At 61.1% G+C, this 27,685-nt stretch overlaps 3 protein-coding genes and 1 long non-coding RNA gene across 4 annotated transcripts; 3 read left to right on the plus strand and 1 right to left on the minus strand.

Annotated features, from left to right (window-relative positions):
• The first annotated feature begins 509 nt into the window (after positions 1–509).
• ENSA (endosulfine alpha) lies at positions 510–7,975 on the plus strand. The gene is made up of 3 exons (XM_087772654.1): positions 510–672; positions 3,788–3,913; positions 5,758–7,975. The coding sequence occupies exons 1-3, from the start codon at positions 616–618 to the stop codon at positions 5,926–5,928; spliced, it is 354 nt and encodes a 117-aa protein (XP_087628780.1). The 5' UTR covers positions 510–615; the 3' UTR covers positions 5,929–7,975.
• LOC148053929 (uncharacterized) lies at positions 6,458–7,420 on the minus strand. Its single transcript, XM_087772653.1, has 2 exons — positions 7,003–7,420; positions 6,458–6,966 (listed from the first exon to the last, which is right to left on the minus strand). Exons 1-2 carry the CDS (start codon positions 7,418–7,420, stop codon positions 6,458–6,460), a joined length of 927 nt encoding a protein of 308 aa, XP_087628779.1.
• Positions 7,976–12,543: 4,568 nt separating the features above from the next.
• MCL1 (MCL1 apoptosis regulator, BCL2 family member) lies at positions 12,544–17,726 on the plus strand. Its single transcript, XM_009473928.2, has 3 exons — positions 12,544–13,415; positions 15,227–15,474; positions 15,962–17,726. Exons 1-3 carry the CDS (start codon positions 12,800–12,802, stop codon positions 16,076–16,078), a joined length of 981 nt encoding a protein of 326 aa, XP_009472203.2. The 5' UTR covers positions 12,544–12,799; the 3' UTR covers positions 16,079–17,726.
• A 2,759-nt stretch (positions 17,727–20,485) lies between these two features.
• On the plus strand, positions 20,486–27,464 carry LOC148053930 (uncharacterized). The gene is made up of 2 exons (XR_015707822.1): positions 20,486–26,107; positions 26,349–27,464. It is a non-coding gene; the product is annotated as an uncharacterized LOC148053930 (long non-coding RNA).
• The last annotated feature ends 221 nt before the right edge of the window (positions 27,465–27,685 follow it).

The following is a 27,685-nucleotide window of genomic DNA, read 5'->3' on the forward strand; positions in this document are numbered from 1 at the left end:
GGCAAGGCCCCGGGATCCGTTTGCCTCCCCTGGGCCTCGGGTTCCCGCGGGCTCTGCCGTCCCCTTTGCGTGCGGGTGCTGCCAGGGGTCCCCGAAATCCCGGGGGGGGGGGTGCGGTCCCTCCTCGCTCCCCCGGCGCTGCAGCGCGGGGAGCTCCCGGGGCCCGGCATTCACCGTGCAGGGCCTGCAGCGGGCGGCGCGTCCGGTCCCGCCGGGTCCCTGCTGCCGGAGGCGGCCGGGGAGCGGCAGGAGCCGCGCCAGCCCCCGGCCCCAGGGCGGCCCCGCTGCCCGGGACGGGACCGGAGGAGGGGCGGGGGCAGGCGGGGCCCCGCCTCCTGCTCGGGGAAGGCCCCGCCCCCTTGTGCTGCCTCGCTTCCCACCGGCCAGTGGCCGCTCCAGCCGGGTGGCCTTGCCCCGCCCCCCCGCGGGCGCTGATTGGTCAGCTATGATGTCACCGCGGCCGCCTCCCTATGCCCATTGGGCAGCGCGCCTGTCCGTCGGGCTGCTGAGGCGTTAGGGGGCGGCGGCGGCCATTTTGCAGCAGAGCGCGGGGCCGGGCGCAGCGGAGGGAGCGCGGGGCGCGGAGGGAGCGCGGAGCCCCCCGACCCCCCCGCCATGGCAGCCCCGCTCGGTACCGGTGCCCGCGCGGAGGAGACTGGGCAGGAGAAACAGGTGGGGAACCGCGGGCCGGGCCGGCTCCCGTTGGCTCGACCGCACGTCGCTCTTCACAGCCCTGTGCGCGCATTGGTTGCGTCCTTTGTTCTTCTGATGAATGCTGGTTTCTCATTGGCTGTGGGGCTGGTGGGGGTTGGTCTTCCGGCGGGGCAGGCGGGAACGCTGGGTCTCGATGGCGGCGGGGGGGGGGGATGCGTGGGGGCTTGTGGGATACTGGGGGTGGGAGGGGGCCCGGCTGGGGGGGCCCGGCCGCCCCGTCGCAGCCGGGTGAGGCCCCGCGAAAACCGGCGTTGGCTTCGCCCCCCGCCCCGGCTTCTCCCCTTGGGCCGCCGCGGGGGCTCGGTGGCTGCCGCGCTGGGGCAGAGCTGCCCGCAGGCACCGGGGGCCGGGCAGGCGCCGGAGCGCGGCTGGGCAGCGGCTCCGGGCGGCTCAAGCGGCTGTCGCGCCCCCGGGGGCGACCCTGAGCCCTCCCGGGGCTCCGGGCCCGCTCCGGGGCGCAGCCGCCCCCCTGCCGCCAGCGCGGCCTGGCTCTGGTGCTCATTCCGCCCTGGGGTGGGCGTAGGAAGGGGGCAGCGAGAGACGGAGCTGGGCGAGGCGCTGCCCGGGGGCAGCTGTGAGGGAGGCCGGGGGCGGCCCTGGCTCTGCCGGGGGCCGCGGAAGGTGGGCGCAGGAGAGACGGGCTGGCGGGAGCCGGCGGCGCTGGCAGCCGGGCGGGGAGCGAGGGGAGCGGGCTGAGGTGCTGGAGGGGCCGTGGGGGGCAGAGCTTCGGCTCCTGCTGCCAAAACCCCCCTCGGCCCGTCTGACCCCGGCGCCTGGCAGGGCCGAGTGGCGTGCGCTGGCTGCGGCGCTTGTTCCTGGAGCCACCATGGAGACGGGTAAGAAGAGCCGGGCTCCTTCGGGCCGTGCGTGGGCGAAGCCCTGCAGCAGGCAGGAGCTGAAGATCGTGACGAGACTCTCGGCACCTTCCCCCGCCTTCGATCCCCTGGGGACCCCCGTGGACGGGGGCGTGAGGAGGAGCCTGCGCGGTTGGGGCTCCGAGTGGGATGCGCCGAGCCTGTGCGTCACGCCGCTGCTCCCAGCTCCAGTTGTCCCAGTTGCGACTGTTGGGAGCTGTCATTAACTCAGGTTTGCTTTGTCTTTGCGAGACGCAGCCGAGGAGCCGTTTCACGGCAGCCTTTGCGCGTGGGCTCTCGCAGCCTCTGCGGGGAGCTGGCCCCCAGGGCCACAGCCGCGCTGGAAGCGCTGCTCCCCCGGGTCAGCGCCAGTGGAAGAGCGAGTTGGAAACCTCTTGCCGTGCCAGCAATGCTTTCCAGCCTGGGGGCTCGCAGGCTCCAGCTCCGCTCTTGGCCACCTGGGAAGGGAAGTCCTGGCAGTGGAACATGTAGGAGCACATCCCCTTAACGCCACCAGGCCAAGCTTCAGTGCCTCGTCCCTGGGGAGCCCGGGACTCCCATCCCACCCGCCTCCCCCTTGCGCGATTGCCAGCTGCGTCCTGCCAGCTTGCTGGCCCTGTCCGATGCCGAGGGCTTCCCTGTTTCACAGGTGGGGCAGAGGCTCGTGGTGGCAGCGTTCTGCCACGCTTATTGCATGGAGCCTGCCATCTCTGGTGGGCTGGGAGCGGTTCAGGGCCTTGGCGCTGGAGAGAAGATGCACATGGCATCCATCGGTGCAGCCAGGCTGGCACAGAATCATAGAATCGTTAAGGTGGGAAAAGACCCTCAAGATCATCGAGTCCAACCGGTAACCCAGCACTGCCAAGGCCACCACTGAACCATGTCCCCAGGCACCACATCTCCTCAGCTTTTAAATCCCTCCAGGGATGGGGACTCAGCCCCTGCCCTGGGCAGCCTGGGCCAGGGCCTGACAGCCCTTTCCGGGAAGGAATTTTCCCTAATACCCAACCCAACCCTGCCCTGGCGCAGCTTGAGGCCGTTCCCTCTCGTCCCAGCGCTTGTTCCTGGGGAGAAGAGACCGACCCCCACCTCACTACAACCAAGAGGCAGGAGCAGGGCTGCCGCTGCCAAGTCTGCCGGCATTGTCCCTGCTGGAAAGGGAACAGCAATGACAAACACCCCTGGCCAACATCCTGTGAAACAGTGACTCGTGCTTGTGCGGTGGCTCGGCCCCAGGTGGCCGGTGGCGGAGGTGGCCAGCGGTGAGGTGTTCCCATTGGAGCCAGACCAGTGACCAGCCAGAACTCGTCCTTGCTGTGGGTGAGGCTCTCCAGGCCCTGCTGGGACCCTGACGCCTTCCCACCCCAGGCCGAAGCTCCTGTCCCCAGGCCTGCGCTGCTTCCCTGGAGGCGGGAACGCGCCTCCCGAAGAGAGAGGCTGGTGGCTGGGGAGCAGATCCCGAGCCCTGCGCTGGGAACCCCCCTTCGGGCGTCATTGCTCAGCTGATGCTTCTTCAACAGCTGGGCTGGGAGGTGTCTCCAAGCCCCTGCAGAGGGGCCAGGCGACAACCAGGGCCTGGCACCTCCTGCTGCCATTCGCCCCAGGGGTCCCAGGCTTCGAGTGGGCTGGGTGGCTCCCCAGAGCATCCTGAAAGTCTTGTGGCTGTGAAACAGGTGCTAAACCGCTGCTTTGCTGCCTGCGCCTGTTGTCATTCCCAATAAATTGGTTTTGGAGCAGAAGGGCTTCTTCCATCTCGTCTGTGCTGCAATGGGGAGCAGCAAGGCTGAACCCTCCCCGCAGTGCAGTGCGCTGCCGCAGCCCATCACACTGGGCAGCTCTGGACTGGTGTTTGCCGATGCTGGGCTGACCTGTTGCTGGTCAGGGGAAGGTGCTTGTCCAGCAGCGATTTGCGGTGACATTTTAAGCCCGGTTTGCAAAGCCAAATGTCAGCGCAAGTCCCTGCAAGGACGCCCGTCTGGGAAGGAGGCAGGGAGAGGGGCTCAGCCGGTTTCCACAGGGACTGGAGGTAGAGGTGGTTTCTGGCCGGGAAGGTGTTTATAATATGATCCGAGTGCATCTGGGCTTTCAGGGGACCACACCTTGCTCGGCAAGCCAGGCACTGGGGTTGGGAGGCGCTGCTGAATATTGCGTTATGGCATCGCAGGTCTGTGTTCTTCCCGTGGGGCTGAAGGGCTTTCCACCCCCTCTTTGTTTTTCAGGACACACAGGAGAAGGAAGCAGTCACCCCTGAGAGAGCAGAAGAGGCAAAACTGAAGGCCAAATACCCCAGTCTGGGCCACAAGCCCGGAGGCTCCGACTTCCTCATGAAGAGACTGCAGAAAGGGGTATTTATTTCTCGGCCATGGCTTGTCCGTGTCCTCTCCTCCCTCAACGGCACAGGCAGCCAAGCTCCAACCAGGCCGGAGGAATCACACCAAAATTCCCCAGGTCAAAAAGTCTGTTGAACCCTGGGCCAGGCTCCTTTCAGTGCCTGCGCTGGATGTGGCACCCAGCGGGCACAAGCCTGAAGCAGTGAGGGCTGCTGTGGTCAAGCAAAAAGGGCTTGTGCTGCTCAGAACCCAAAAGCTGCCGCCTCTCAGGTGGTTTTGCTCTGCATATCTCCCCCAGCAGTGGATCCCACCCTGTCCTCCACACCCTGGCCTGAAACCTGGGGTCTAGAGGCAAAACAAGTGCATAATTCCCCCCCGCCTGCTGCTGCGCTGCCTGGGGTTCAGTGGGGCACTGGGATGCTGCGGGCCTGGGTTTTTCCCTCTGGTCTGCACTTTGCCTGGGTTCTGGGCTGGTGCAAAGGACACCGAGAATGCCCACGAGTCAGCTGGCTGCACCTTCACTGCTGGCACCAGTGTAAAAAGCCAACCCTCTGACTCTGCTCCCTGGAAATGTAATTAAATCCTTCTCCGCGAGCCATCTGTAGCCTGCTTGGGTTGCCACTGCTGGCTCTCCTCCTTGCGGAGGCTGGCGCAGAAAACATAAATTCCTCCTGAGCTGCTGGCAGCCCGTGGCCGCGTGCCTTCCCCCGCTCTGAACGCACGGTGTCTCCATGTCGCGCTGCGCAGGGTTTGGCTCTGTCCTGCCGCTTCCCTTCCGCCTTGCGTTGACAGCTCTCCCCTCTGCCTGAGCAGCCGCTCTGCGTGCTCGCCCTCGCTGTTGACGTGATCGCTGGGAGTGGTGTTTTAGCTACCAGCTCCTAAAGCAAGCACGGAAAGGAGTTTAATGGTTTAATGGCTTGGTGCTGGACCGGGGAAGGGATTTTGGTCGGGACTGGGCTCGTTGGGGCCTGCTGGTGCATCGGGGCAGAACTGGGCTCTTCAGAGCCCAGCAAAGCCCTGGCTGCAGCACCAGCGTAAGCTCTGCTTTGGTGTTCAGCCTCTCCTACGCCGCTGTGGGGGGTGAAGCAGCGCCTTGAAGGAACGCAGAGTCCCGTGGTGGTGTATGTGATAAGGGAGCGATGTGCCCTTTGAACCCCGGGTCGGTGGTGCTGTGCAGCAGGGAGGTGTCCTCCGGCCACGTCTTTGCAGGCATTTCTCTGCGTCATTTTGGCTGTTGGGAGCCTGGACAGTCCGGCGAAGGCCTTGGCACCGGCCAGGCTGTGCTCCCTGGGGAGAAATTCCTGCCTCTGTCACACTGCCTCATTCGTTCACCAAACCAGAATAAACCGTATCGGCAAAAGTTCCCTGGCTTTGCCATTGCGGCTGAGCCTCTGCCTGGAGGCATCTGCTGACGTGGCTGTGCCTGCGTTTCGCGCTCTGGGGGTCTCTGGACCGGGATTGAATCCCTGTTGCGCCGAGTGTGGTGCGAGGGCAGAGCAGGACAAAGCTGGTCTTTACCCAGCAAGTGCCGTGCCAAGTTCACAGGCTGCAAACACCCAGAGGTGCCTCAGAGGGAGAAAACGCACCCTGGCATCTCGAGGCAGGCAGCTGCTGCGGGGCAAAGCTGCTTCCAGCTGGGGCAGCTCAGAGTCCCGCTGGGGCTTGTGGATGGGTGGTGAAGGCCTTCTGCATCAGGCCAGGCTCCCTTGCTTGGATTTTCCCCTTGTGTGATGTTTTGGTGACCTGGTTTTGAGCAACTCCAGCGGCTCCTTAAAGGATCGTATTTGTGGCCAGGTGTCTGTATCTGCCGTGTCCCCACCTGCAGCTCAAAGTAACCCAAACTCCTCTCCCTCTTCCAGCAAAAATACTTCGATTCTGGTGACTACAACATGGCCAAGGCAAAGATGAAGAACAAGCAGTTGCCAAGCGCGGGGCCAGACAAGAACCTGGTGACAGGAGACCACATCCCCACGCCGCAGGACCTCCCGCAGAGAAAATCCTCACTTGTAACCAGCAAGCTGGCAGGGTAGCCTGCACACACAGCCTGGGTTTTTTCCTGTTTTCTTTTTTTTCCTTTTGGCTAAATGGATTGAACTTCACTGTACCATAGGGACGGGAGCACCAGAATCCACGTAGTTATTTGTGTATTTACAGCGAACACACACCAGAACCGAGAAGGCGAGCGAGAGGTGTCGGTAGCCTGGAGTGCACAGGCAATTTTGATTGGGCCGTTCCTTTTAGCAAGTCTGTTTGCTGCCTTAATTTTCATGGTGTTTGAAACCATCTGTGCTCGCCGAGCCACTGAAGCGCTGCCTCCTTGCTGGGAGAGCCGAGCGGCCCTGCGAGAAGCAGGAAAGCGCTCAGAGGAGTTGCTTGCTGTTTGCTTGGCACCGGGTAGGAGGGGAGAGCTCGGAGCTGTGGTGTGTGAATGCTTTTCAGGTGTCAGGTGTCCGCAGAGGAAGAACCGGCTGGGCAAAAGGTGTGATACGTGATCTGGAAGTTTAGTTAGGTGTGTGCATTAGAGCTTCAAAGTGAAGAAATTAGCTGATATGCAAAAAATTACAAGACCGTGTTGCTGGGCTGGGCTGCCTGGGATCTGTCCCCTGCGTGCACAAAGCAGCTGAGGCCACAGGAGGGGACGACGTGTCCGACGGCTGCGGGAGGGGGGCCGGGCAGTGCTTGAAACAGTCCCCGCGGCTTGGAGCTGCGATGAGGCGCTTGCTGTTCCGGGGGTAGAGCCCCGCCACAGCTGCATCCGAGCGTGGCTGTGACGGAGGGGCTTGGTGTGAGGCTCGCGGCTGCCCCGGAGGGTCTGGGGACAGTTTCTCTCTCCCCGGTGGGTTCTGGCGAGTGAGGCTGTCTGCCTTGGCAGGGCTGAGAGACGCCTCCTCTCCCGGCTGCCGGGTAGGGAGCTGGAATGCCACCAGCAGCAGGGCACCTGGGACGCGGGAGAGCGTGGCGAGGCAGAGCCCTGTGCGGTCGCGTGCGGCCCCTGCCTGATGCGCAGCCGTTGGCGCTTGCAAAGCGGGGCCAGCAGCAGCCGGGGCCACAGATGTGAGCTGCTGGAGCTGATCTCTGGAGGGAGAGGCAGGACTGGGAATAACCAGATCTCTGGAGGGAGAGGCAGGACTGGGAATAACCACCCCGGAAGGGAGGAAAACACTGGAGACGGAGAGCATGGAGACTGGGAAGAGAGGAGCGTAGAAGCAAACCTGTGTTGACAGTGTCAGGCACCCTGAGCTCGAATTTCTTTCTTTTTTTCTCCCTTTTTTTTTCGTTTTGCCTTTTCTTTGTTCCAGGCCTGAGAAAAACAAAACAAAAAACAAAAAAACAAAAAACAAAACAAAAGGTTGGTGGGATGGCTGCAGCCCGCAGAACGATGTGCGCGCTTGGTGCGTATCCTGACCGCTCCTCGTGCAGTGGAGATGAAGCAGCCTCCTGTCCTGCGCGGCGGAAGGTCTCGGCATGCCTGCGCCAGGGCAGTGCTAAAGCTGCCCGGTTTAGGCCTGGTTTTGAAGGCATCTGGGCAAAAGTCGAGTGGACTTTTGGTTTTTTTTTTAACGGATTCCCATCAGGTCAGGAGAAACCAAGGCAGGGCACAGCTTTCCTTACGTGTGTTCTTGGCTGGCTGACCCGGGCGTTCCCGAGAACCTGTTTCACTTATCGCGCTTTTCCTGCTGCTGGCTGGAGCGAGGAATGCGGTGTTGCTTCCCAGGAGAGTGTTTGCCAAGGGTGTGCTTGGATGCTTGTGTCTGCCTTCAGGTGGTTTGGAGTTAGCCAGCTGCCGCTCCGCTTGTCAGGGTGCTCTGAGCAAGGGGCTCCGTTGCTGCCCCCATGGCCACGGAGGACGGTTTTCTCTCTGCGGAGCGGGCAGGGAGCGTAGCGGGATTGGGAGCTGCCCACTTGTAACCACAGGTCCGTGCTTCGCTCTCCGTCGCCTTTCCAGCCCCTGCGTGACCTGGCCAGGGCGGTGCTGGCAGTGGCTGTGCAACCTCCTTGGATGTTCTGCTGTCCCAGCCAGGTTGTAAATAGATATGAATCATATATATAAAAAATATATAATTTTTTACATGTTCATCTCTCCTCTCTTCTAGAATGCTATGGTTGCTTTTTTTTTTTTTAAAAAAAAAAAAAAGAGGAAATACAGTGCAGACTGCAAAGGGGCGTTGCAGCTTGGGGACTGCCCTGTGCTGAGGGGGGGCCAGGGGGAGGGGACGGCTCTCAAACCACAGCTTTCCCCGGTTTTCCGGAAATGCCAGGCGTGCTTGCGCAGGAGGGGGAAGCAATTGTGACAACACAGGATGAGAACCAGCAAAAGCAATTCCATACAAGGGCAGTAGCTGTGGAGCCTGGTTATTTCCATTCCGCCGGGGAGGCTGCGAGGGGGTGATGATGCCGCACTTCCCTTAGGGGCAGGGGTGCAGTGGGAACCGCCCTGGATCTCGGAGGCGTTTGCATTCTCATCCTCTGCTCTTCATAAAATATTACCACAAGGATGAGGCTGGTAGCAGTGGGAGGCTTGATGCCCCCAGGGCTGCTGGAGTGAGCCAGCAGGAGGAAAGACACATTTAGCACCAGCTGTTGGGATGTCTGAGGGACTTGTGTGGCTCGAGCAAGGCCATCGAAGTGCAGCCGTGGGGTGGGATGGGGCGCGGAGGGAGGGCTTGGGCTCGCCGACCCCATGCAGGGTTTTGTTGAGGCGGGGAAGGCCATGCTCCTGCACCCCAGGGATGGGCACCAGGTGGGAGAGGGCATGTGGGGAGACCCTCAGCAAAGTGCTCAAAGTCCCTGCCCTTTCTTCCTCCTCCCCCTTCAGGGCTTGGTTCAGCGAACGCTGTGCAACACCTCCGCCACCCCAGATACGTGAGCAGTGTGGTACCCTTCTCTGGGGGCTGTGCGAGGGCTGTGGAGCGTGTGTGGGGCTGTCCCCCAGCAGCGGAGCCACGGGGTGCACGTGGGGTTCATCCCCAGCTGTGGGGCGTAGGGAGCGCTGACCTCCAGCAGTGGGGTGGTTGGGTTTGCGTGGGGCCGTCCCCAGCGACGGGGCTATGGGCTGTGCAGGGGCCAACCCCAGGGCTGGGGGGTGTTCGTGGGGCTGTCCCCTGGTGGTGGGGCCTGTGGGGTGTGCGTGGGGCTGAACCCCAGCTATGGGACCGTGGGTGCCTGTGCTGGGCTGTGGGTTCTCCGTGGGGCTGTCCCCCAGCGATACGTAAGGCTCTGGGGTGTGCGGGGGGCAAGAAGGTGGGTGTGGGGTGTCTGGGTGCCATCGCCCAGCAATGGGGTGCATTGGATGTGCGTGGGCTGGGGGGTGGTGTGGGGTCCATCCCGTTGTGCAGCCACAGGGGCCATGGGCCAAGCGGGGCCAGCAGCCACCTTGGCTCACAGCTGAGAGACGGGGGGGGGGGGGGGGGGCACAGGGGGAGGTGGTTTTTATCCTCCTGCCTTCAAAACAAATCCTTGTTCCCACTCTGTGCCGTGGGGCGGGGGCTCCTGTGCCCTCCCCAGGGGGCAGGGCTGCCCCACTGTGACACCCTCCCACCCCACCCTGCCTCCCTCTGTCCCCACTGGCAACCTTCCCCGAGGCTTCACCTCCGAGGTTTTCAGCCTTGACGTCACACCTTTCATTTCTAGAGTTTAACAGCCCAGCTGATGGCGTCACTGGGGTGGGCCGCTGTCCAAACGCACCCACTGACGCTCCCTGGGGCCGTCTGAAGCCTCTGCGCTGCGTCTTCCACCCCCAGTTGGCCATTTCGCAGCCCTTCAAGCCCACCCCACAGCGGGGGCTGGGGCTGGGTGTTTGCACCGGGACGCAATGTTCCAGCCCAGTGCCAAGTATGTGCCGGTGTTTGTTTGTGCTTTAAAGCTTGGAACTGCGGGGAAATATGTGTTGGGCGCTGCCCCAAGCTGCCACAGTGAGCCGAGCTCGCCTCTGTTATTGCTCCTGCTGCCAAGAATTCACTTCCTGACAGAGACGCATTCCTTGGGGCCACGGGAAGGATTTTGAGGGGGCTGGGTTTCGTCTTGCTGGACCCCGGTGCGACCCAGTTGCGCTCTTGCCCTGGTTTGTGGGGGTGGCAGGGGGGAAGGGAGCTGGCGAGGGGGTGGAGGGGCACCCGGGGTGGGTGTGCACCCCTGGTTTTTGCAAGATCTGGGGCAAGAGGACTTTGGGTGCTCAGAAGAGGGCTGTGCCTCGTGCTCACCACAGCTTCTTCCTTTGCTGTTCCTGCTGGTGCAGGGTGATGCTCAGGATGGTGACAGAGGCTTGGCTTTGCTGCACTTTCTGTCCCCAAAAATGCTGACCAGAGAGGGGCTTCTTCACGGTGGCAGCTCCCCGTGTCCTTGCTGCCTCCCTGGAATGGAAAGACGCATTTGAGGAGCCGTGCTGGCGTTCTCTCCCCACATCTGGCATTTTATTCCCACATCTGGGGTTCCTCCCACCCTCCCAAATCCCGAGGATCGCCTGCCCCCCAGGCCCTGCTGCCGGGGTGGGCGGGAGTTTCCCGGGTCCCTTTGGCGGGGCTGTTCGGGGTTCAGCCGTGAGCCTGCCTGCCTGCGCCAGGAGGGGAACCCAGAACCGCCCCCGCGCTGCGGCCCTGGCCCAGCGTCATGCTGTCATCACACCTTGGTTTGGTGACGCTGCGGCACCTCGGCTGGGTGACTTGGGGCTGATGTCACTTTCCGAGGTGGGGCCAAGGGCTCGGCTGCAGCGGGGTTTTTGGGTGGCCTTTGGACAGAGCGGTGGTGTGGAGAAATCCCAGCACGCGTCCCTGGGGTTGCCAGCCTGGCCACCTGTCTGCCACGGGGCCTGCAGAGAAACCCTTCCCTGCCTTCAGAGGGGGTAACCGGGGCTCCCACCCCCCAGTTTCCCGTGTCCTGGGTCTGGTTAGGTACAAAAAGGCCCCGAGGCTGGAGTGGGTTGAGCTCTGCAGGCAGAAACCCTGCTCAGGCGAGCTCTGCAGGACAGCAGCCGCCTTTGCCCCCACGCCTCTCCCTCCATCCCGGCCTCTCCGGGAGGCGGGGATGGAGCAGAGCACGGTCCCTGGGACACGGTCCTGGCACAGGGTCCTGGCAAAGGGGCGCTTGGGAGACCTTTCCTTCCTCACCGCCGTGAGCAAAGCCGCGGCGTTCGCCTCTCTGGGGAGCGTCTGATCCACCTGCATTGGCACAGATCCCCCTGGCTTCTTCCCCAGCCGAGTTTTGCCCAAACCGGGGCAGATTTTGAGGGCATCGGCTCAGTCCCAGGGGGTGCAGGAGGGGCCTGTGGCCAGGGAAGACCAGAATTGAGAGCCGGTGCCCCAACGATGCCGAGAGTGGCCAAAGTTCCCCTGGGGTGTCCCAGGCGATGGGCGACGGTGGAGCAGGTCTGGCCTCCCGGGGCACCCACCAGCCCTTTCACAACTCACCCCTGGCCGCATCCTGCCTGCAGCCCGAGGGCACGGGGCACTGCCCTGCCTTGTGACGCCACAGCCCTCACGTAGCCGGCAGATGCAAGGTTGTGAGTAACAGGAGAGATGTGAGGCAACTGATGACTGCAAGAAATGGGGCTAAGAACATCCAGCGAAGCGAGCCAAAGTCAGAGAGGGCTTTAACCAGACAGATCCAGGTAAAATGCCGAGCAATGGGAAGCGACATAGAATCACAGAACGGTTTGGGGTGGAAGGGACCTTTAAAGGCCATGCAGTCCAGCCCCCTGCCATCAGCAGGGCCCTCTTCACCCAGATCGGGCTGCTCAGAGCCTTGTCCAGCCTGGCCTTGAACGTCTCCAGGGATGGGGCATCCACCCTGCTCTGGGCAACCTGGGCCGGTGTCTCACCAGCCTCAGCACAAAAAAATTCTTCCTTATATCTAGTCTGAATCTCCCCTCTTTCAGTTTAAAACCATCACCCCTTGTCCTGTCGCTACAGGCCCTGCTAAAGAGTCTCTCCCCGTCTTTCTTACAAGCCCCCTTTAGGTATTGAAAGGCCGCAATGAGGTCTCCCCGCAGCCTTCTCTTCTCCAGGCTGAACACCCCCAGCTCTCAGCCTGTCCCCACAGCAGAGCTGTTCCATCCTGTGAACATTTTTGTGGTCTCCTCTGGCCCTGCTCCAACAGCTCCATGTCCTTCCTGTGCTGAGGACTCCAGGGCTGGACGCAGGGCTCCGGGGGGGCTCTCGGGAGGGCACATCACACTCCTCGCTTCCAAGCAGCCCTTCCAGCATACGCAGCAAGGGCATCCTGGCTCCCCACGTGTGTACGGGGCTTTGGTCTCACTGGCGTGTGCTCATGGCCTGCCTAGAAGATGCTTTGTATTGCAAAAAACAGAAAGAAAACAGGGCCTGAGGCACGGGGGGGACACGCAGCCCCTCAGGCAATGGGGCAGGCTGCCAGGATTACGTGCTGGGGGGGCCGCGGTGGGGCCCAGCTTTGCCAGGGGCACTTGGGGCACTGCAGCACCCCGTGGTGCTGGGGGGGCCTGGCAGGGCCTGGGGGTGCTGGGGGGGGGCACCAGCACGGAGGTACCTGCACTGCTGAGGGGCTGTTGCACGGGCCCAAGGAGGGCGGGGGGCCCACAGCAGGGCCCGGCAGCACCGGGGGGGAGTAGCCGGTGCGGGGCCTGGGGCGGCTGGAAGGGCGTCGGTGCCGTGGGGCCGCAGCAAGGCCCGGCGGAGGGGGCGGCGACCGTTTCGCCCTTTTTCACCCCAAAAAGCCGCGGCCAGGCGAGACGCGGCCCCCGCCCCCACGGCGCCGGTCCCGCGGCGGGGCCGGGCCGGAAGCGGGGCCGGAAGCGGGGCCGGAAGCGGGGGCCGGAAACGGAACCGGCGCGCCTCGCCCCGCCCCCGCCCCGCCCCGCGCCCCCGCTGCCATATAACTTGCCGCGACGCTCACGCCCGCGCAGCTCGCCGCCGGTGGAGGTTAGGCGCCATGTTTGCCGTGAAGCGGAACGCCGTCATCGGCTTCAACCTCTACTGCGGCGGCGGCGCGGCCCTGGCGCCCCCCTCGCCGGGGGGGGGCCCGACCCCGCCGCCGCCCGCCGCGGCCCCCGCCGCCGCCGCCGCTGAGGTACCCCGGGCCCTGATTGGCTCCGCGGAGCCCTGGGCCGCCGCCGGTCGCCCCGGGGCCCCCCGCGCCCTGATTGGCCCGGCCGGGGCCCCCCGCGCTCTGATTGGCTGCGGCGCGACCCCCTGCGCGGCGTTGCCCCCCGCGGCGCGGCCGGGCGCGCTGTGGCGCCCCGAGGAGGAGCTGGACGGCTGCGAGCCCGAGGCCGAGCGCGGCCCGGCGGGGGACTCGCTGCCCGGCACGCCGCCCGGGCCGCCGGAGCTGCCCGACGGGCTGCGGCAGGACTCGCTGGAGCTCATCAGTCGCTACCTGCGAGAGGCGGCGGGAGAGGCCGAGCCTGCCGCGAAGAAACTCTTCCCGGGACTGCTGGGCGGGCCCGGCCGGCCCGGTGGATCGGGTGATGCCGTGATGGAGAAGGCGCTGGAGACGCTGCGGAGGGTCGGCGACGGCGTCATGCAGAAACACGAGCTCGCCTTCCAGGGTGCGTGGCGGCCGGCTTCTCCCCGGGGAGCGCCGCGGGCCCTGCCGTGGGCCCGCCTAGGCAGGGGGGGCGTGAGGCTACGGGGGGGCCCGGGGCCCCCCTCCCCTCCTTTGGGGGCGAGTTATAGGCCCGGTTCCGTCCCTTCCCAGTCGTGGGGTCCTGGCGGGGGTTGGGGGCTTGCCCCTTGAAGGGAGGGGTAGAGGGATGTGGGTCCCCGGGAGGTCCTGCCCCGTGTGGGGGGGGCCCTCGAGGTGGGTGGGCTGCATGGCAGGGGCTGGGAGAGGTCTGGCCCTGGGGGCTGGAGCAAGGCCTCTGTGCCGCCCCTCCCAGCACCGGGTGCGGGGAGGACGCCTGGGCTCTCGGGTGGGTCATTTACCGGATGGGATGTGGCCCTGGTTTCGAGGGAGTTAAAACAGCTGAGAAGTGATTAAAAATGAAACTGAACTTTGGTCAGTTGGGAGGTGGAAAAACCGCTGGTAACGTGTGCAGAGGAGATAATCTAGTTACAGATTAGCCCCAGTTCCTCCTTCCATCCTGCTTTGCTCAGCATGACTATATGCAAATAATCCCAAGCGTCCAAAGATTAGTTAAACTCCTCACACCCCTGGCTTGGGTGGAATGGGGTTTCTGGGGGAGAAATTTTCCCAGGCAATGTGCTTGGGTTATAGCTATTTTAATGTATTTTGCCCACTTCCGATGAGTCCTAGAATAGCCATAGAAACTTGAACCCCAGTGCCTGGGCTTGGATGAGCAAGTGTCCTCACTGCAGTGTCCTGGGAATGGACTGGAAGTGAGAACCGACCATTTTGACCTGGTTTCATGTAACTCAGAAATGGGCTGTTTGGGGGCCAGGCTGAGCTGTTGGGGTGGTGGGGCCGAGCTCCTGGCCTCGGGGCTCATGCTGGGACTGCTTTCGACACATTGCACCGCATCTGATTCCAGATCAGTATGGTGCCTGGCACAGGAGGGTAGTGTCTGCATTTCTTCCTGAGATGGTGTGTGGTGAAATGCCTTCCTTCTTGCAGGAGGATGTTCTGTTTTTTTTTTTTTTTTTTTTTTTAAATGCAAAGGGCTTCGGTTTCTTCCTTGTGTCCTTAGCTGGGCTGATGTGAAAGGCTGTGGGTTCAGGTACCCTGGCCAAATTCACGGATGTGCTCGTTGAACGAGCCACGCTTGGGAGGAATGTTCAGATCAATGTTTGCTGGCATTGGTGTCTGAGGTTTCCGTAGGGACGGTTACCTTCGTGTGTGCAGAAAAGGAACTGGCTTCAGGAAGGCTTCCTGTTAGTTTGAGCAACAACAAGCAATGCCTTTCAGTTTCGTAAAGGCTTGTCTTGTTTGCTTTTTCATGAGGGGGCACTGCAGGCCAAACTGGGGAATTCTGTTCTTCCAGTCACTAAACCCACATTAATAAAACGGCGAGGCATCTGCCTGGCCGTAGGTGACTGTCCTTCGTTTCGGCTCAAGGGGCAGGGCTCACGGCAGGCTGCAAATAGACTTCTGTGCTGTGGTTCTGACATGGTGGGGCTTTAAAGCCCTTGTGAGACAGGGGAGTGTGATGTGCACAGAGATGGCAGCTGTGCCTGAGGTGGGGAGGAAGGAACTAGAAGTGGGTTATGGCCTGGTTTTTGTCTGGCCCGGGCGAGGGTGAGCAGCAGAGCCCTCTGCAGAAGCAGGCAGGTACTTGCTCTCCACCACTGACACTCGGCAGCTTTTCGACCTAGAGTGTGGGGGCTGCATCTTCTCACCGGTGGCCTTGCGGGGTATTCAGTGTCGTGTGTGTGCCTGCCTCTAAACCCACATCTTTTGCAGGAATGCTTCGGAAGCTGGAAATCCAGAAAGAGGAAGATCTGCAGTCGGTGTGTGAAGTGGCTGCCCACGTGTTCAGTGATGGAGTAACAAACTGGGGTCGAGTGGTGACGCTCATCTCGTTTGGTGCCTTTGTTGCAAAACACCTGAAGAGCATAAACCAGGAGAAATGCATCAGCTCGCTGGCAGGGATCATCACGGATGCGCTCGTCTCATCTAAGCGCGAGTGGCTGCTGAGCCAGGGAGGCTGGGTGAGTCGCTGCCTGTCCCAAGCACTGCGAGCTTTTCAGAACAATCCAGTACTCTCCTATTCCTGTGACCTGCTCACTTGACAACCACGTGTGTCAGCAAAGCACAGAGATGACTCACTGTTCCAGTTAAAACCAGAGTCTGAAACATCTAGCCAGAGTTCTGGCATTTCAGGAGCTCCTTACAATAAGCAGTCTTGACCTAAAAATGTGCCCCTGCCCCGAAGGGAGAGGGCAGCATTCCCAAAGCCAAGTCAATCCCCGGGGCGCTGAGCTTGCTTGAAGCTGGTCCGCAGCTGCTTTGGTGCTGTCTCCTGATGGCCACCTCTGCGGGGCGGGCTGTGGGTGTAGTGAGTCTGGGGGAGCACACTCGGTGGATGTGCTGGGCAGGCCGTACCCCAGCCCGCTCTGTGGGGGAAAAAGGCTTTCCATCCCTTCCTGCCAAAGAAGGGTGTCTGGTGGGGAAATGACTTTCCCTTCTTTCTCCTAGGAGGGCTTTGTTGACTTCTTTCGAGTCGAGGACCTAGAAGGCAGCATCAGAAACATACTGATGGCGTTTGCAGGCGTGGCTGGACTGGGAGCAAGCTTGGCCTACATGATCCGGTGAGCCAGGGCGTGCTGCAGAGGGACAAAACTCTGGGTGGACCGGCTCTGTTTGGGGCTGGCGAGCTGGTCGCTTCCTCCTGTGAGTACTTAAGAAGCTCGACGTGAGTGACCCAAGGAGACTATCTAGGCACCCCCTGAGCAATCCTTTCCTAAGAAGGAAGGCGCGATCCGGTCAGATTGTGGGTACCGATGAGGATTTATGGCTTTGGGAACAGAAAGTGGAAGAATTTATATTCTGCTTCCTTCAAGAGGATGATGACAGAAAGCTGAAATGGACTGCTTCAGTTTTATCCCAGAGGGAACTGATCTGCTTAGCAGCAAGGCAGTGAGCACCAGCAGCTCTTGTCTGGACTGGAGCCTCCTGGGCTTGGCACAGCAGCTGTGCGTGGAGCAGATGTTTCAGGGTTGTGGTTGTGGGTTTCTGGAAATAGCATCTTCTGCTGCTGGTGTCCTGCCTAAACTTGCGGCTTTTCTGTTGGAGCAGAAGCATTGAATGCTGGGCATTGTGCGAGCCTGCGCCTGCCCCCAGGTGTGCTGGCAAGTGGGCCTTCGGCCACTGCCGGCTCTGCACGCGTCTGCCTTCCAGAAGCAGTAGAGCCACGCCAGCAGCCAAGACGTGCAACCTGCTGCCGGAACGTGGGGCGCTGGAGCCCCGCATGGCCCCTTCCCTCCCAGCGGGGCTTCAGCCAGGTCACTGAGCAGGCAGAGGAGTGGGGGGTGAGGCGGGGCTCGGGCGGTAACCACAGCCAGCTGCGGCGCGGCTGCATTGGCCTGTCTGGCTGATCTCGGCCGCGCGGATGCGACTCACCACACACAGACAGTTTAAAAATAGGGCGTGCATTTGTAAGTATGTAAAACCCCACATGGGGTGGGGAGGCTGTAGAGAACCTGTAAATATCTATAAATCTGTAGAATATGTACATTTTTACAGAGCTAATGATACAAAAAGAGGAAATTTGGAATGTGGTAGAACTGCTTATGGGTGCACTGTACTTCATTCCTCATGTGAAGTAGCATTTTTGTGGTGAAGCCTTCTCCTGCCTTGACTCCAAGTGAGCCTTTCTCTGATGTACTTGAGCAACATTGCCAGGGAGCGTAGCAAGGAAAGTGGCCTGGTGGACTCCCATTGTGCCCATGGCTTGCTGGCAACAGTTGATGGTTTTTGTTTATTTTAATCTTTTTGGTTATTCTAGCCCTTCTAGCGGGTGGGGAGCTGTGGAAGTCGGTATCGGTCGCTTCCTTATCTTCCTTTCGTTTTGATGCTCTAAGCCATGACTCGAATGAAGCTGATGTTTGAATGTAAACGTTCTGGAGCAGAATAAAACTTGACAGCTCGTCCGCAGGTTGTGCAAGTCTGTCGGTGCTGGCCCTGGGCTCAGTTCCTGGTCCCCAGCTGGTAGCATTGCTTCTTGGTGGGCTTGCAGCCCTCCCCCACCTCGTGCCCTCTGACCGTGGATCAGTTGGTTCTTGGGGAGCTCTATGGGACCGGGTCCTGCGCAGCGAGGAACATCCTCATCCACCGTGCTTGACCTGCAGCCCGAGTGATGCCCAGTGGAAACCCAAGTGGAGAGCTGAAAGATGGTGCTATTGTCAGGCCTGCTTGTTTGCTGAACAAGCACTTAGTTTTGTCAATAAATGTCTTTTCTCAATCCTCTAGTATAAAACTTGCTATTTCCTGTAACAAGATGCTGACGTGCTAAATGCTCCTGCTCTGCTGATGTGGGCCTGTTAGCACGGATGCTGCTTGTGGGTCGCCCCGCAGCCTCTTGGTTATTAGAAAGCCTCTGTGGGCTGTGGAAAACTGCTCTGTGTGCCTTGTGTCACCCGTCGGGGCTCCCCAGAGCTGCTCCGTGCTGAGATGCTCTTTTCCTTCACCGTGTACGTGGGTGGGGAAAGTCCGCGAGGTGCCTTGCGCTCAGCGCCTGCATGCTCCAAACCGGCTTTTCTTGCGGCGCCCCGAAGCGCGCTGTGGCTCTCGGGGTGCCTGCGCTTGGCGGCGGGGGCTTGTCACCCTCAGCGAGGCGGGGGCCTGCAGCCCCGAGGAGAAGGGACTCTGCTGGAGCCCGGGGATGAGCCGTGCTCCTCGCCCCTTCCAAGCGGGGGGAGATGCTCTGTGTGGCTCTGGTTGTCTAGCATTTGTCTTGTCCCTCCTCTGCCTGGGCAGAGCAAGCTGGCGCTGCAGTTACCGAGGAGGCCTCTTTAGCGGGTGTTCTGCTCCCCGAGATTGCTCCCTGCCCTGCGGCCCCCGAGTTTCAATTCCTGCGAGGTCGGGGGTGGAGGAAGCGCGCAGCCTGCCCGGGGCTGGAGGGTGCAGCCTGGTTACGGGCAGACCTCGCTCGGGCAGTGGTTTGATGAACAGCTTCCTCCTGCCGGGACCAGCTCCTCTGTGGGAGCCTTGGCTGGAAAATTCCCCTCCTGAGGGGCAAAGTGCTTCCCTATCCCAAAAACCTGTGCGGGTGGCTCCAGCCCCGTGGGCTGTCAAGCCTTACTGCAGATGGGGCGAGGCAGGGGAGAGGCGACAGCTTCCTGCAGTGCTGGCGAGGCCCTCGCTACCGAAAACAAGCTGGTGGCTCAGCCCTGCTATGCAGATATTGCAAAATGTTTTTTTGGTGTGGGTTTTTCTCTTGTGGGTTGTTTTTTGTTTTTTTTTTTTTTTAAATGCTGTGTCTTTGCTGGCTATTTTGGGCCCGTTTGGTCCCCCCCGGGGTGCGGCGGGGCCCTCATGCAAAGCTGGGCCTTTGCCATGGAAATATGCAAAGGTGCTGGTGGGCGCGGAGGGCGTCGGGGCTGCTGGCGCTTTCTGGAAGCCGCAGCGCTCCGATAGTGCCTGGCTCGGTGCCGATAAACCGGGGCTTCCTCTTCCGCTCCGGCAAGGGCTTTTCGCAGAAACCGGCTTCGACTTCTCTGAACCTTTTGTGTAAATAAGAGGGTGGGGGGGTGGGGAATTAAAGCGTCCGCTGTGTCTGATGGGGGGGGGGGGCTGCAGATTAGGGGCATCTTCAGTGCCCGCCCTGGCTGATTTGGGGTTCCCCTTCGCCTGGGGCTCCTAAAGAGGGCAAGTGGGCATTTCCCACCGTCGGCTGGGCTTTTGGGTGCTGCCCGGTGGTGGGAGGGGGGGTACTGGAAAAGCAGCACCCTCCCCTCCTGCTGCCTCCTCTGCACCAGACGGGGCTGAACCAGGATCCGGCCCTGCTGGGTCTGAAAGCTCCCACTGACGTGGCTCGTAGGTGGGGGGGGGCACATGCAAATGCAGAAAATCCCCTGGCTGGGCAAAAAAAAACCCAATTCCTGCCCGTTTCTGGCTCAGTGGCCCCAATCTGGTGTTGGGGGCTCAGATAATATTTCATGTTATTTCTTGCGCCAGGAGCCTGGGCTTCTTTTGTCCCCAAGCTGTCCCTTTCTTCTCCGGGGTGTCAGGAGCTTGGGGGGGCCCAGTGTGGAGCCGAGTCCATGAGGAGCCCTTGGGAGCCAAGTTGGGAGCACTGGGCAGAGACAGGGACCTTCCCCACCAGAAACACATCCTTGAAATGGGGAGGCTTTGGGGGGAGAGGGGCTTTCTGGAGCAGCACGGACGCCCTGGGGTTATCAGGGTGGCCACGGGTGGGTGCTGGGGACCCCCCCAGCCAAGCTCCCTAGGATTGTCGGAGGCTGCGGGGCGTGGGGGTGTGTGACTCATTTGGGCTGAGATGACAAATATTTGGTTGTCGGTTTCGGCGGGGGGGAGGGGTGTTGCTGCACTCCTGTAATGAGCCTGTCAGGCCTCAGCCCTCCCACCCAGCTCGCAGGGGAAGGGTGAGCAGCCAGGCCGGCTGCCCGGTTGCCTGGGGTCCCATCCCGTCCCCCCGGGCAAGGGGCGCTGGCCTCCGGTGGGCTCCCGTCCCCTCCCCGGGCTGAGCCCAGGGGTTGGGCCCCGCTGCCCCCACCCACCCTGGCACCTCTCGGGGTGCCAGGGCCGGGTGTCGGGGTGCACCCTTGGGTTCTGGCCCACCCGGCAAAGCTCTGCCCAGCAACAAGGGCCGCTAATAGCATATGGGGAAGTCACGTGGGCCTCTTCCAGGAACCCAGGCGTCCGGTGCGGCCCATCCCCCTCCCGGGCCCTGGGGTGACACCGGGGTGGCAGCGGACACCCCCCCGCCTCCCCCAGCTCACAAGCCTGGCCCTGGGCAGGAGGCTGCCCCGATGAAGGCCTCCCTCCTCCTCCTCCTTGCCTGGATGCCTCAGTTCCCCCCCGGCATGGGAGTTATGAGGGGTGTAGGGTGTGTGTATTGAGGTATGGGGGCGTAAGCAGTGCGAGTGTGGGGTACAGGGGTGCTTGTGTGGCTTTAGGGAGCCCAGGAGAGGGGGGTTATAAGGCGTACGGGGTGGGGATAGGGCAGAGGGGGTGCACAGGTTGTGGGTGAGGCTCTGCCGTTATAGGGTTTATAAGGCGGGGGGGCATCGGGGTGAGTGGGGCACTTTGGCGTGGATGCGCGCTGATCGGGGCGGGGAGGCAAGGTGTGAGTGCCCGTGTGTGGGGCCAGCCCAGCCGCAGGGCGTGGGGTGCAGCGGGGCTGGCGTGGGCCCTGCGTGGCGCCAGCGTGGGGCTGTGGCCACGGACCTGCCCGGGCAGGAGCCAGCAGTGACTCAGGCAGGAATGTGCTGGCAGGACACCGTGTTCCAGCAGCACCCAGCCCCACGGCCAGCACCCAGTCCCCAGCCCTGGATCTGGCGTGCTGCTAACAGCCCCGTGGCCAGCGCCTCCGAATAGCCCTGTTCCCACTTGGCTCAGCCCCAGTCCCACACCCCACCGTGCCCCGTGCACGCCAGCACTGATGCACGCGTCCTGTGGGGTGCCCGGGAGCGGTGCAGGGTTCCCTGCAGGACACTGGGGTGCCCCTGAGCAGGACAGCGCCTGCAGGGACGCTGGGGACAGGCTGCTGGAGCAGCACAGCCCCTGATGGGGGCATGCGTGACGCACGGCCCGTCCCCCCACGTCCCCGTGGGAAGCAGGTGGGACACCAAATTAATTTGCCCCACGTGGCTGCTGTCCCTCCGGAGGCATCCTGAGGGCCAGCGGTGGCCACAGGGTCCCGGGGAGCTATGGGCCGGGGGTGGCAGGGGTTGGTTGTGGGTGCAGGCGGCGCAGCGGACGCAGAGCTGGGCCTGGACCACCGCTGCACAGCTGGGGTGTGCGTCCCTGCAACTCTCGTCTGCTGGTGGGGGGAAACTGAGGGATGGGGGACCCCGGCCTCCCTCCTGCCCCAGCCCCTTACCGAGCTCTGGGGCGCAGGGGTGGGTGTTGCAGGAGTGCTGGGTGCTGGGCTTGAGGTGGGGGGCAGAGAGGGTGCTGAGGGTCTTCTTGGGGGTCAGGCACTGCGCGTCCCGTGCCTGGGTGCCCTCCAGAATGCTTGGGAGCACTGTGGGGACATAGGGACTGCGCTGAGGATGGGGCAGGGTGAGAAGGGATGGGGCACCCCGTGGCTAGGGAACAGTGGGGCTGGGGACATCGGGCGGACCCAATGGCTTGGGATGTATGGGGATGGGGGACACAGGGAGGACCCCGTGGCCAGGGATCCATGGTGAGGGGGGACACAGGGCACCTCACAGCCGTGCACCTGTGGGACAGGGGACACAGGGCGCTCCATGGCCAGGCGTGGGGCCGCAGGGGCTCCAGGCAGTGATGAACCGGCAGGAGAGGTGGGGGGGTGGCACAGGGCTGCAGGGCCGGCGGCCGCTCCAGGGGGCTGCATTCGCCTGCTCTGGTGTCCCCGTCAGCGTCTCTTTGGCATCCCTGGCCAGGCACACCGCCGCCCTGCACCGTGCCCCTGGCCTGCGCTCGGCCGAGCGCTGCAGGGCACGGCAACAGCCGAGCCCCTGTTCCCCCCTGCAATCCCCACAGCCACCCTACACCCACCCGGCGCCGCCCCCGGCACTGCCCCTGCACCCACCCTGCACCCCCTCCGCCGCCCTTGCACCCACCTACACCCAGCACCATGCTCAGCTCAGCAGCACCTCACACCCAGCCCCAAATCCAGCCTCCAGCCCCCTGCACCCAGCCCAGCCCCCAGCCCCACATCCCGCACCCAGCCACACAACCCCCCCCCGAGCACCCCACACCCAGCCCCAGTGTCGGCAAAGCCTGGCAAAAGCCTTGGGGCACTCTGGAAGACAGCAGGGCCCTTTGCGGGCCACAGCAAAGCCCAGTAACAGCCCTGTGGACCTCTCGAGGGCAGCAGGGACCCTGGCAGACCCTGACAAAGACCAGCGAAAGCCCTGGGGCACGCTGGACAGGAGCAGGGTCCCTGACGGGCTTCGGCAAAGCTCAGGAAAAGATGTCAGACACTGGAGAGGAGTAGGGCCCTACACAGGCCTCGGCAAAGCCAGCAAAAGCTGTCAGACACGCTGGAAGGCAGAAGAGCCCCGCACGGGTGTCAGGAAAGCCCGGCAGGAGCTGTCGGAGGCTCTGGAAGGCAGCAGGGCCTCTTGCAGGATTCAGCAATGCTTGGCAAAAGCCATAGGGAACATCTTTCAGGATGCCTCCTGAGACCTTCCTTGGGCACCACAGCCCTCTTTCATTTCTGTAGGGCACTTCGGGCCTCTCTTGCTCTCTCAGAACCATTGCTAATGCCTTCTTTGAGGCCCAGAACGTGCATTTTGTCCTCTGCGCTCTCTAGGATTCCTCTGTTGAGTCCCCTCTTTGCCATTTAGGGTACCTCCCTTCAGCCCCTGCCCCCCGACGACACCTGTACTTTGTTGAAATCCCCTTCAGATTTCCTCATTGTCATCTCCAAGGCTTCTCTGGTCGCTCTGTCCCCCTCCAGACCCCTCTGCTCCTGTTGCTGAGCTCTCCTGAGACGTCCCCAGCGCCCCAGAGCCCTGGTTTAGCTCGGGAGGGCACTTTCACCCCTTTTTTCCTCAGAACCCCTCCTGAGGCCGTATCTGTTAACCAGGTCGGTCTTTTTGTCCTCTCATCCCTTCGGCATGCCCCATTCCGTCCCCAGCCCCCTGAGGGCAGCTGTACTTTTTTTAAATTCCCTTTTGAGTGCCTCATTGTGTCCCCAGGACTACTTTGGCCTCTCCGGCCTCCTCAGGACCTCTCTAATCCCTGTGATGATGTCTCCAGTTTTGTCAGAACCTTTTCCAAAGCCATCTTTGTGCTCCAGAGCAGTCTTTTTGTTTCTATGGCTTATAGTACGTTTCTGTTCAGTCCCTGGTACCCCAAAGATCTCTCTTGTCAGCTCAGGTCTCCTCTTGGGTGTTTCAGAGAAGGCGAGAGCCTTCTCCTGCCTTCGTAGTCCTCCTGCAAGATGCATTTATTGTATTTCCATGCTTTTTGGGGTGTTTTCTATCCTTTGGGCCTCGGCTGTTTCTGTTAAGGGAGTTAACCATCGAGGAGTCTCGGTGACTCAGAGTCATTGGTGATTTACAGTGAATAATTCACTCTGCAAGCAGAGAGATGTTTGAGAAGGGATTCGTGCGGGATCTAGTTCTGATTTGTCGTTCGGTCCTATCCAGAATGTAGCTCTGGTAGAAGTTAGGAAATACGTCTGGTCTTGCTAGAAATGAATTGTCACTGCATGTTTGGTTTCTTCAATAGGAAACTAAAGTGCATAATTTCTGCTAATAATGCTGCTATTGCATTTAATGAACTCCTTTTTTACATGGCTTAGTATGATCTTAAGCTATTTTTATCTATTTAAATACAGGTTTTGTTTGTCCCAGTAAAATTAAGTTTAACTACCGACCTGGTCACGTGGCCGGTGTCACAAAGTTGTGGCAAAAGAGCGGGTATCACAATTGCCAGTAATGGTCCGTGTCTTTGTCTGGGGCGTTGCACGGAGCAGAACTCCTCCGGCCGCCCCCCAGGGAGCTGGGGCTGCTCCTGGGCTGCTCTGGGGTGGGTGCTCTGCTCCTCCAGGGCACCGCGGCGCGGAGCCCAGCTGTTTGGGCAGCTGCGTTCTGACCTGCAGAGAGGCCGAGGTGGCCGAGGTAGGAGCTTCAGTAAGTCAAGCGTCTATAGCAGAAAGTACATTTGTTGTGCACAGCTTGTTCTTGGATCGGTGATTGTATATGGGGTGTTCAGGAGTTGCAAGGTGGTTTAATATTCTGCGTTCTTGTTTTTTTTTAATTTTAGGTGCATTGCATTTTTTTTTGGCATTTCTGAGTTTACTGTAGAAGGAACTTTGGTTTTTTTTCATTGGTTCTGTTGGATGTTGTTAAAGTTGTTGACATCTTTTTCTATAGGACTGATGGTGAGATTATCTGTCAGGGGTTAGGGTGAGCATCTTGTGTCTGGAGTTTCAGCATTTCTCAAGAAAGCAGCAGGCACATTGGGCATAGTGTTTTTCAGGGCACGGGACGGCCCGTTGCCTTTCCTGATCGCCCATAAAGTGCCATGTTGTCCCTAGAGATTTGCAGCCTGCTGCAGGCCCCTTCCAGGCGAGAAGTGTCGGAGATTTGCTTACTGCGTGGGCTGTAGCAGAGCCCCGAGCCTGAGGGATGCTGGAGGACGGGAGGTACCCGCGGGAGGCAGGGCAGGGCTTGGAAGAGCCGCTCCTGAGCAGCAGCCGACGCGGGGTGTTCAGGGGTGCAACTACAGGGCAGGAACTGTTGGGAAGGAGTAGGGTTTCTTCCCTGACAGTTCGGAAGAAGAGAGGGGGTTTCTAAAGTTTTGGGCGCGAGGGATGGTTGGGAAAGGGAGGAGGCGGGTTCATCAGTTGTCCTCAGTTGGTTTTGCAGTCAGATTCAGCTGTCGATGAGGTCCGTTCTGTTTGAGTCGCTCTGCAGCCAAGACGAGGTACGACGAAGTTATAAGAAATGCAGCATCAGCCACCTGGACCTCCGTGTCACCGTGCGCGGGGCTGGCTGTCAGATGGGTCTTATCCCTGCAGGAGGCCCCGAGGTACGAGCTCTGGCGACGATAGAGCCGAAGCAGATGACGGGCTGTTGGCAGTTAAGTGGCAATGGAGGGGATAAGTGGTTTAAGGCTATTTTAATAGGGACATATCATAGCTTAAGTGTGAACGTAGGAAACTTTGTCAGAGCTATGGCTCGGAGTCACCAAGGGCCAGAGAGGTAGGAGGATTGGCCGTACACAGCAGGCCACAGAGGAAATTGTACCCATTGCTCATTTCGTGTGTGAGATGGACATTAGAATATACTGTCCAGAGCTCTGAGGTCTCTGCTCCCTTGTGCCTTTCAGTCACTACATTCCCTGACTTAATTTTCACGTCCATCCCTTCACTCTCCATCCAGATGTCATGGTCACTGCTTCTTAGGGGCATCGACCCCCACAGAATGACTCACGTCCAAGGCCGGCATCACTCCTCTCTGTGCCAGGGACACTGCAGGAGACCTGGCAGGCACATCCCAGGGGTGCTCATCCTTTCCCCCTTTCAGCTGAAGCCCTTGTCCTTGCTGGTGAATCTCTTTGCTTGCAGATTTATGATGACAGCCCTTGGGGCGCTGGACAGTTCTTGCTGAACAAGGCAACAGGCCCTGGTGCCCCCTCAAGCGGCAGCAGGGCACGGTGTGACTCCGCTGTCCCTCCACATGCTGCCTGGCTCAAAAGATGCCAGGCAGCACTGGGCACCGGGCACCAGCCCTGCTGCCCCTCTGAAAGATCAGACAGTCTCCCAAAATCCCACCAGTGCCCTAGAAACCCCAGTGAGCACTGGGGTTCTGCCCTCTTCCCCCATCTCAGCCTGTGTGCCCAGGGCTGAGGGCTCTCCACCGTGCATGCTGTTGCACTGATCTCTGCTCTGTCCTGCTCTTCCCTCCTGCCTGGACCTTCACAGCTGCAGAGATGGCCCTGCTGACCCTGGACCCACCCTGGAGCATGATACTTCCAGGAGAGAGCATGGCCCTCGGGTGCTGGGGCTCCCACTCGCTGCGGCAGCACCCCACAGCTTGGTACAATGGCAAGCTCTTGGCACCCACAGACAGGGACACCTGCAGGATCAGAAATGCCAGGCAAAACCAAGTGGGCAGAGCGAGTGTCAGAGCCCTGGCTCCACACACGGCAACCACGTCACCCTGATTGTCTCCTACGGTGAGTGACATGACCCAGGGATGAGCCCTGCTATCCCCCTGCCCCAGGATCCCTGGGCTTCGCTGTGGATCTACTTGTCTGCCGTGGGACAAATGCAGCTCCTGTGGGGCTAAGGAAGGCAATGCTGTTGGGTTTGGGGTGCTGCAAGCTGGGCTATGGGGGCTTTTGCCTCCCCTCCTCTGCAAAATGCATCCCTCTTCCCAGGGCCCCTTTCAGCTGCTGCTCTCGGGGTCTCTTTCAGACTGGCTGATCCTCCGGGCCCTGGCGTACGTGGTGTTCAAGCGGGAACTGCTGCCCGTGCAGCGCTGGGGATGGGATGGGGGGGCACGTCTTCAGTGCGGTGTTACAGAGATGGAGCTGGCATCATCGCGCAATATGCCTCAGCAGAGCAGCATTCTGTCTCCTGGCCTGAGACCACCACAGTGGCAAGTATCACCGCCCCTTTTCATTGCTAACTAAAAGGCAGTCTTGGTTTTTATACGTTTCCACTGAAGGTAAGAAATTCCTGTGTCTTTGGGCCCTGTGTCTTTGGGCCCTCCATCTTCCCAGGGTCTCGTCTGGTGGGGGCTGCAGGACAGAGAGGGCGAGGGGCTCTGTGTGATGTCTGAGCTGGGTCTGTGCCACCAATGCCCGTGCAGGAAACCTGGCACCTGCCCACCACCAGGAAAAGACCCCACCACCCCCAGCCTGGCTCTAGGACGCTCCCCGCACCCATCGCAGGGTCTTGGCCCTGCGTGGCCTTGGCAGGGTGGGATGATTGTCCCTCCCCTCCTGCATCTGCAGAGGCGATGCAGCCCCAGAAGGGCCATCCGACAACATGTGCCCCATCTCCCCCGTGCCCCATTTTTGCCACCCCTGTTCCCCCCCATTCCTCCCTATCTCTCTCCCCCATGTGTCTGTGTCTCCCCCCGTGTCCGTCTCCCCATCCCACACCCTCCTCATGTCTCTCCGTCCCCCTTTCTACCAGAACGTACCCCACACGAGTCTTTTGCCCAGGCGAGTCTTCCCCATGTGAGTTTTTTCCCTGTGTGACACCGCCGCCATCCCCTGCCCTCCCGTCTGGTGCCCCCACTCCTCCCTCCCTCCCTCCTCTCTCCCCTCCATCCCACATGGGGTGCACAGAAGTTTGGGAGGGGACGCAGCCGGGACAGCTCAGCCCAGCTGACCAAGGGGATATCCCGCACCATGTAACGGCGTGCTCAGCAATAAAACTGGGGGGGGTTGGTGGAGGGGGCACTGCTCAGGTACCGGCTGACCATCGGTCGGTTGGTGGTGAGCAATCGTTTTCATCTCTATTACTTGTCTGTCTTGGGTTTTATTTTTTTTCTTTTTAATTATTAAACTGTTCTTATCTCAACCCAGGAGTTTCCTTACTTTTGCCCTTCTGGTTCTCTCCCCCGTCCCACTGGGGGGCGGAGTGCGTGAGCGGTTGGGTGGTGCTTCGTTGCCGGCTGGGTTTAAACCACGACACAAGGTCAGTCGCAAGCCCTGCCTGGCCAGTGCTTTAGGCTCTCCATGTTATTCCTGCCATCTTGGTAGGCCCTCCTTGTTCTTCACTGCTGCTTTGTAGCACCTTTT

The sequence above is a fragment of the Nipponia nippon genome, unplaced genomic scaffold (assembly GCF_047370975.1).
Source record: "Nipponia nippon isolate SJK-2023a ecotype South Korea unplaced genomic scaffold, ASM4737097v1 scaffold_36, whole genome shotgun sequence".
Classification (NCBI taxonomy): domain Eukaryota; kingdom Metazoa; phylum Chordata; class Aves; order Pelecaniformes; family Threskiornithidae; genus Nipponia; species Nipponia nippon.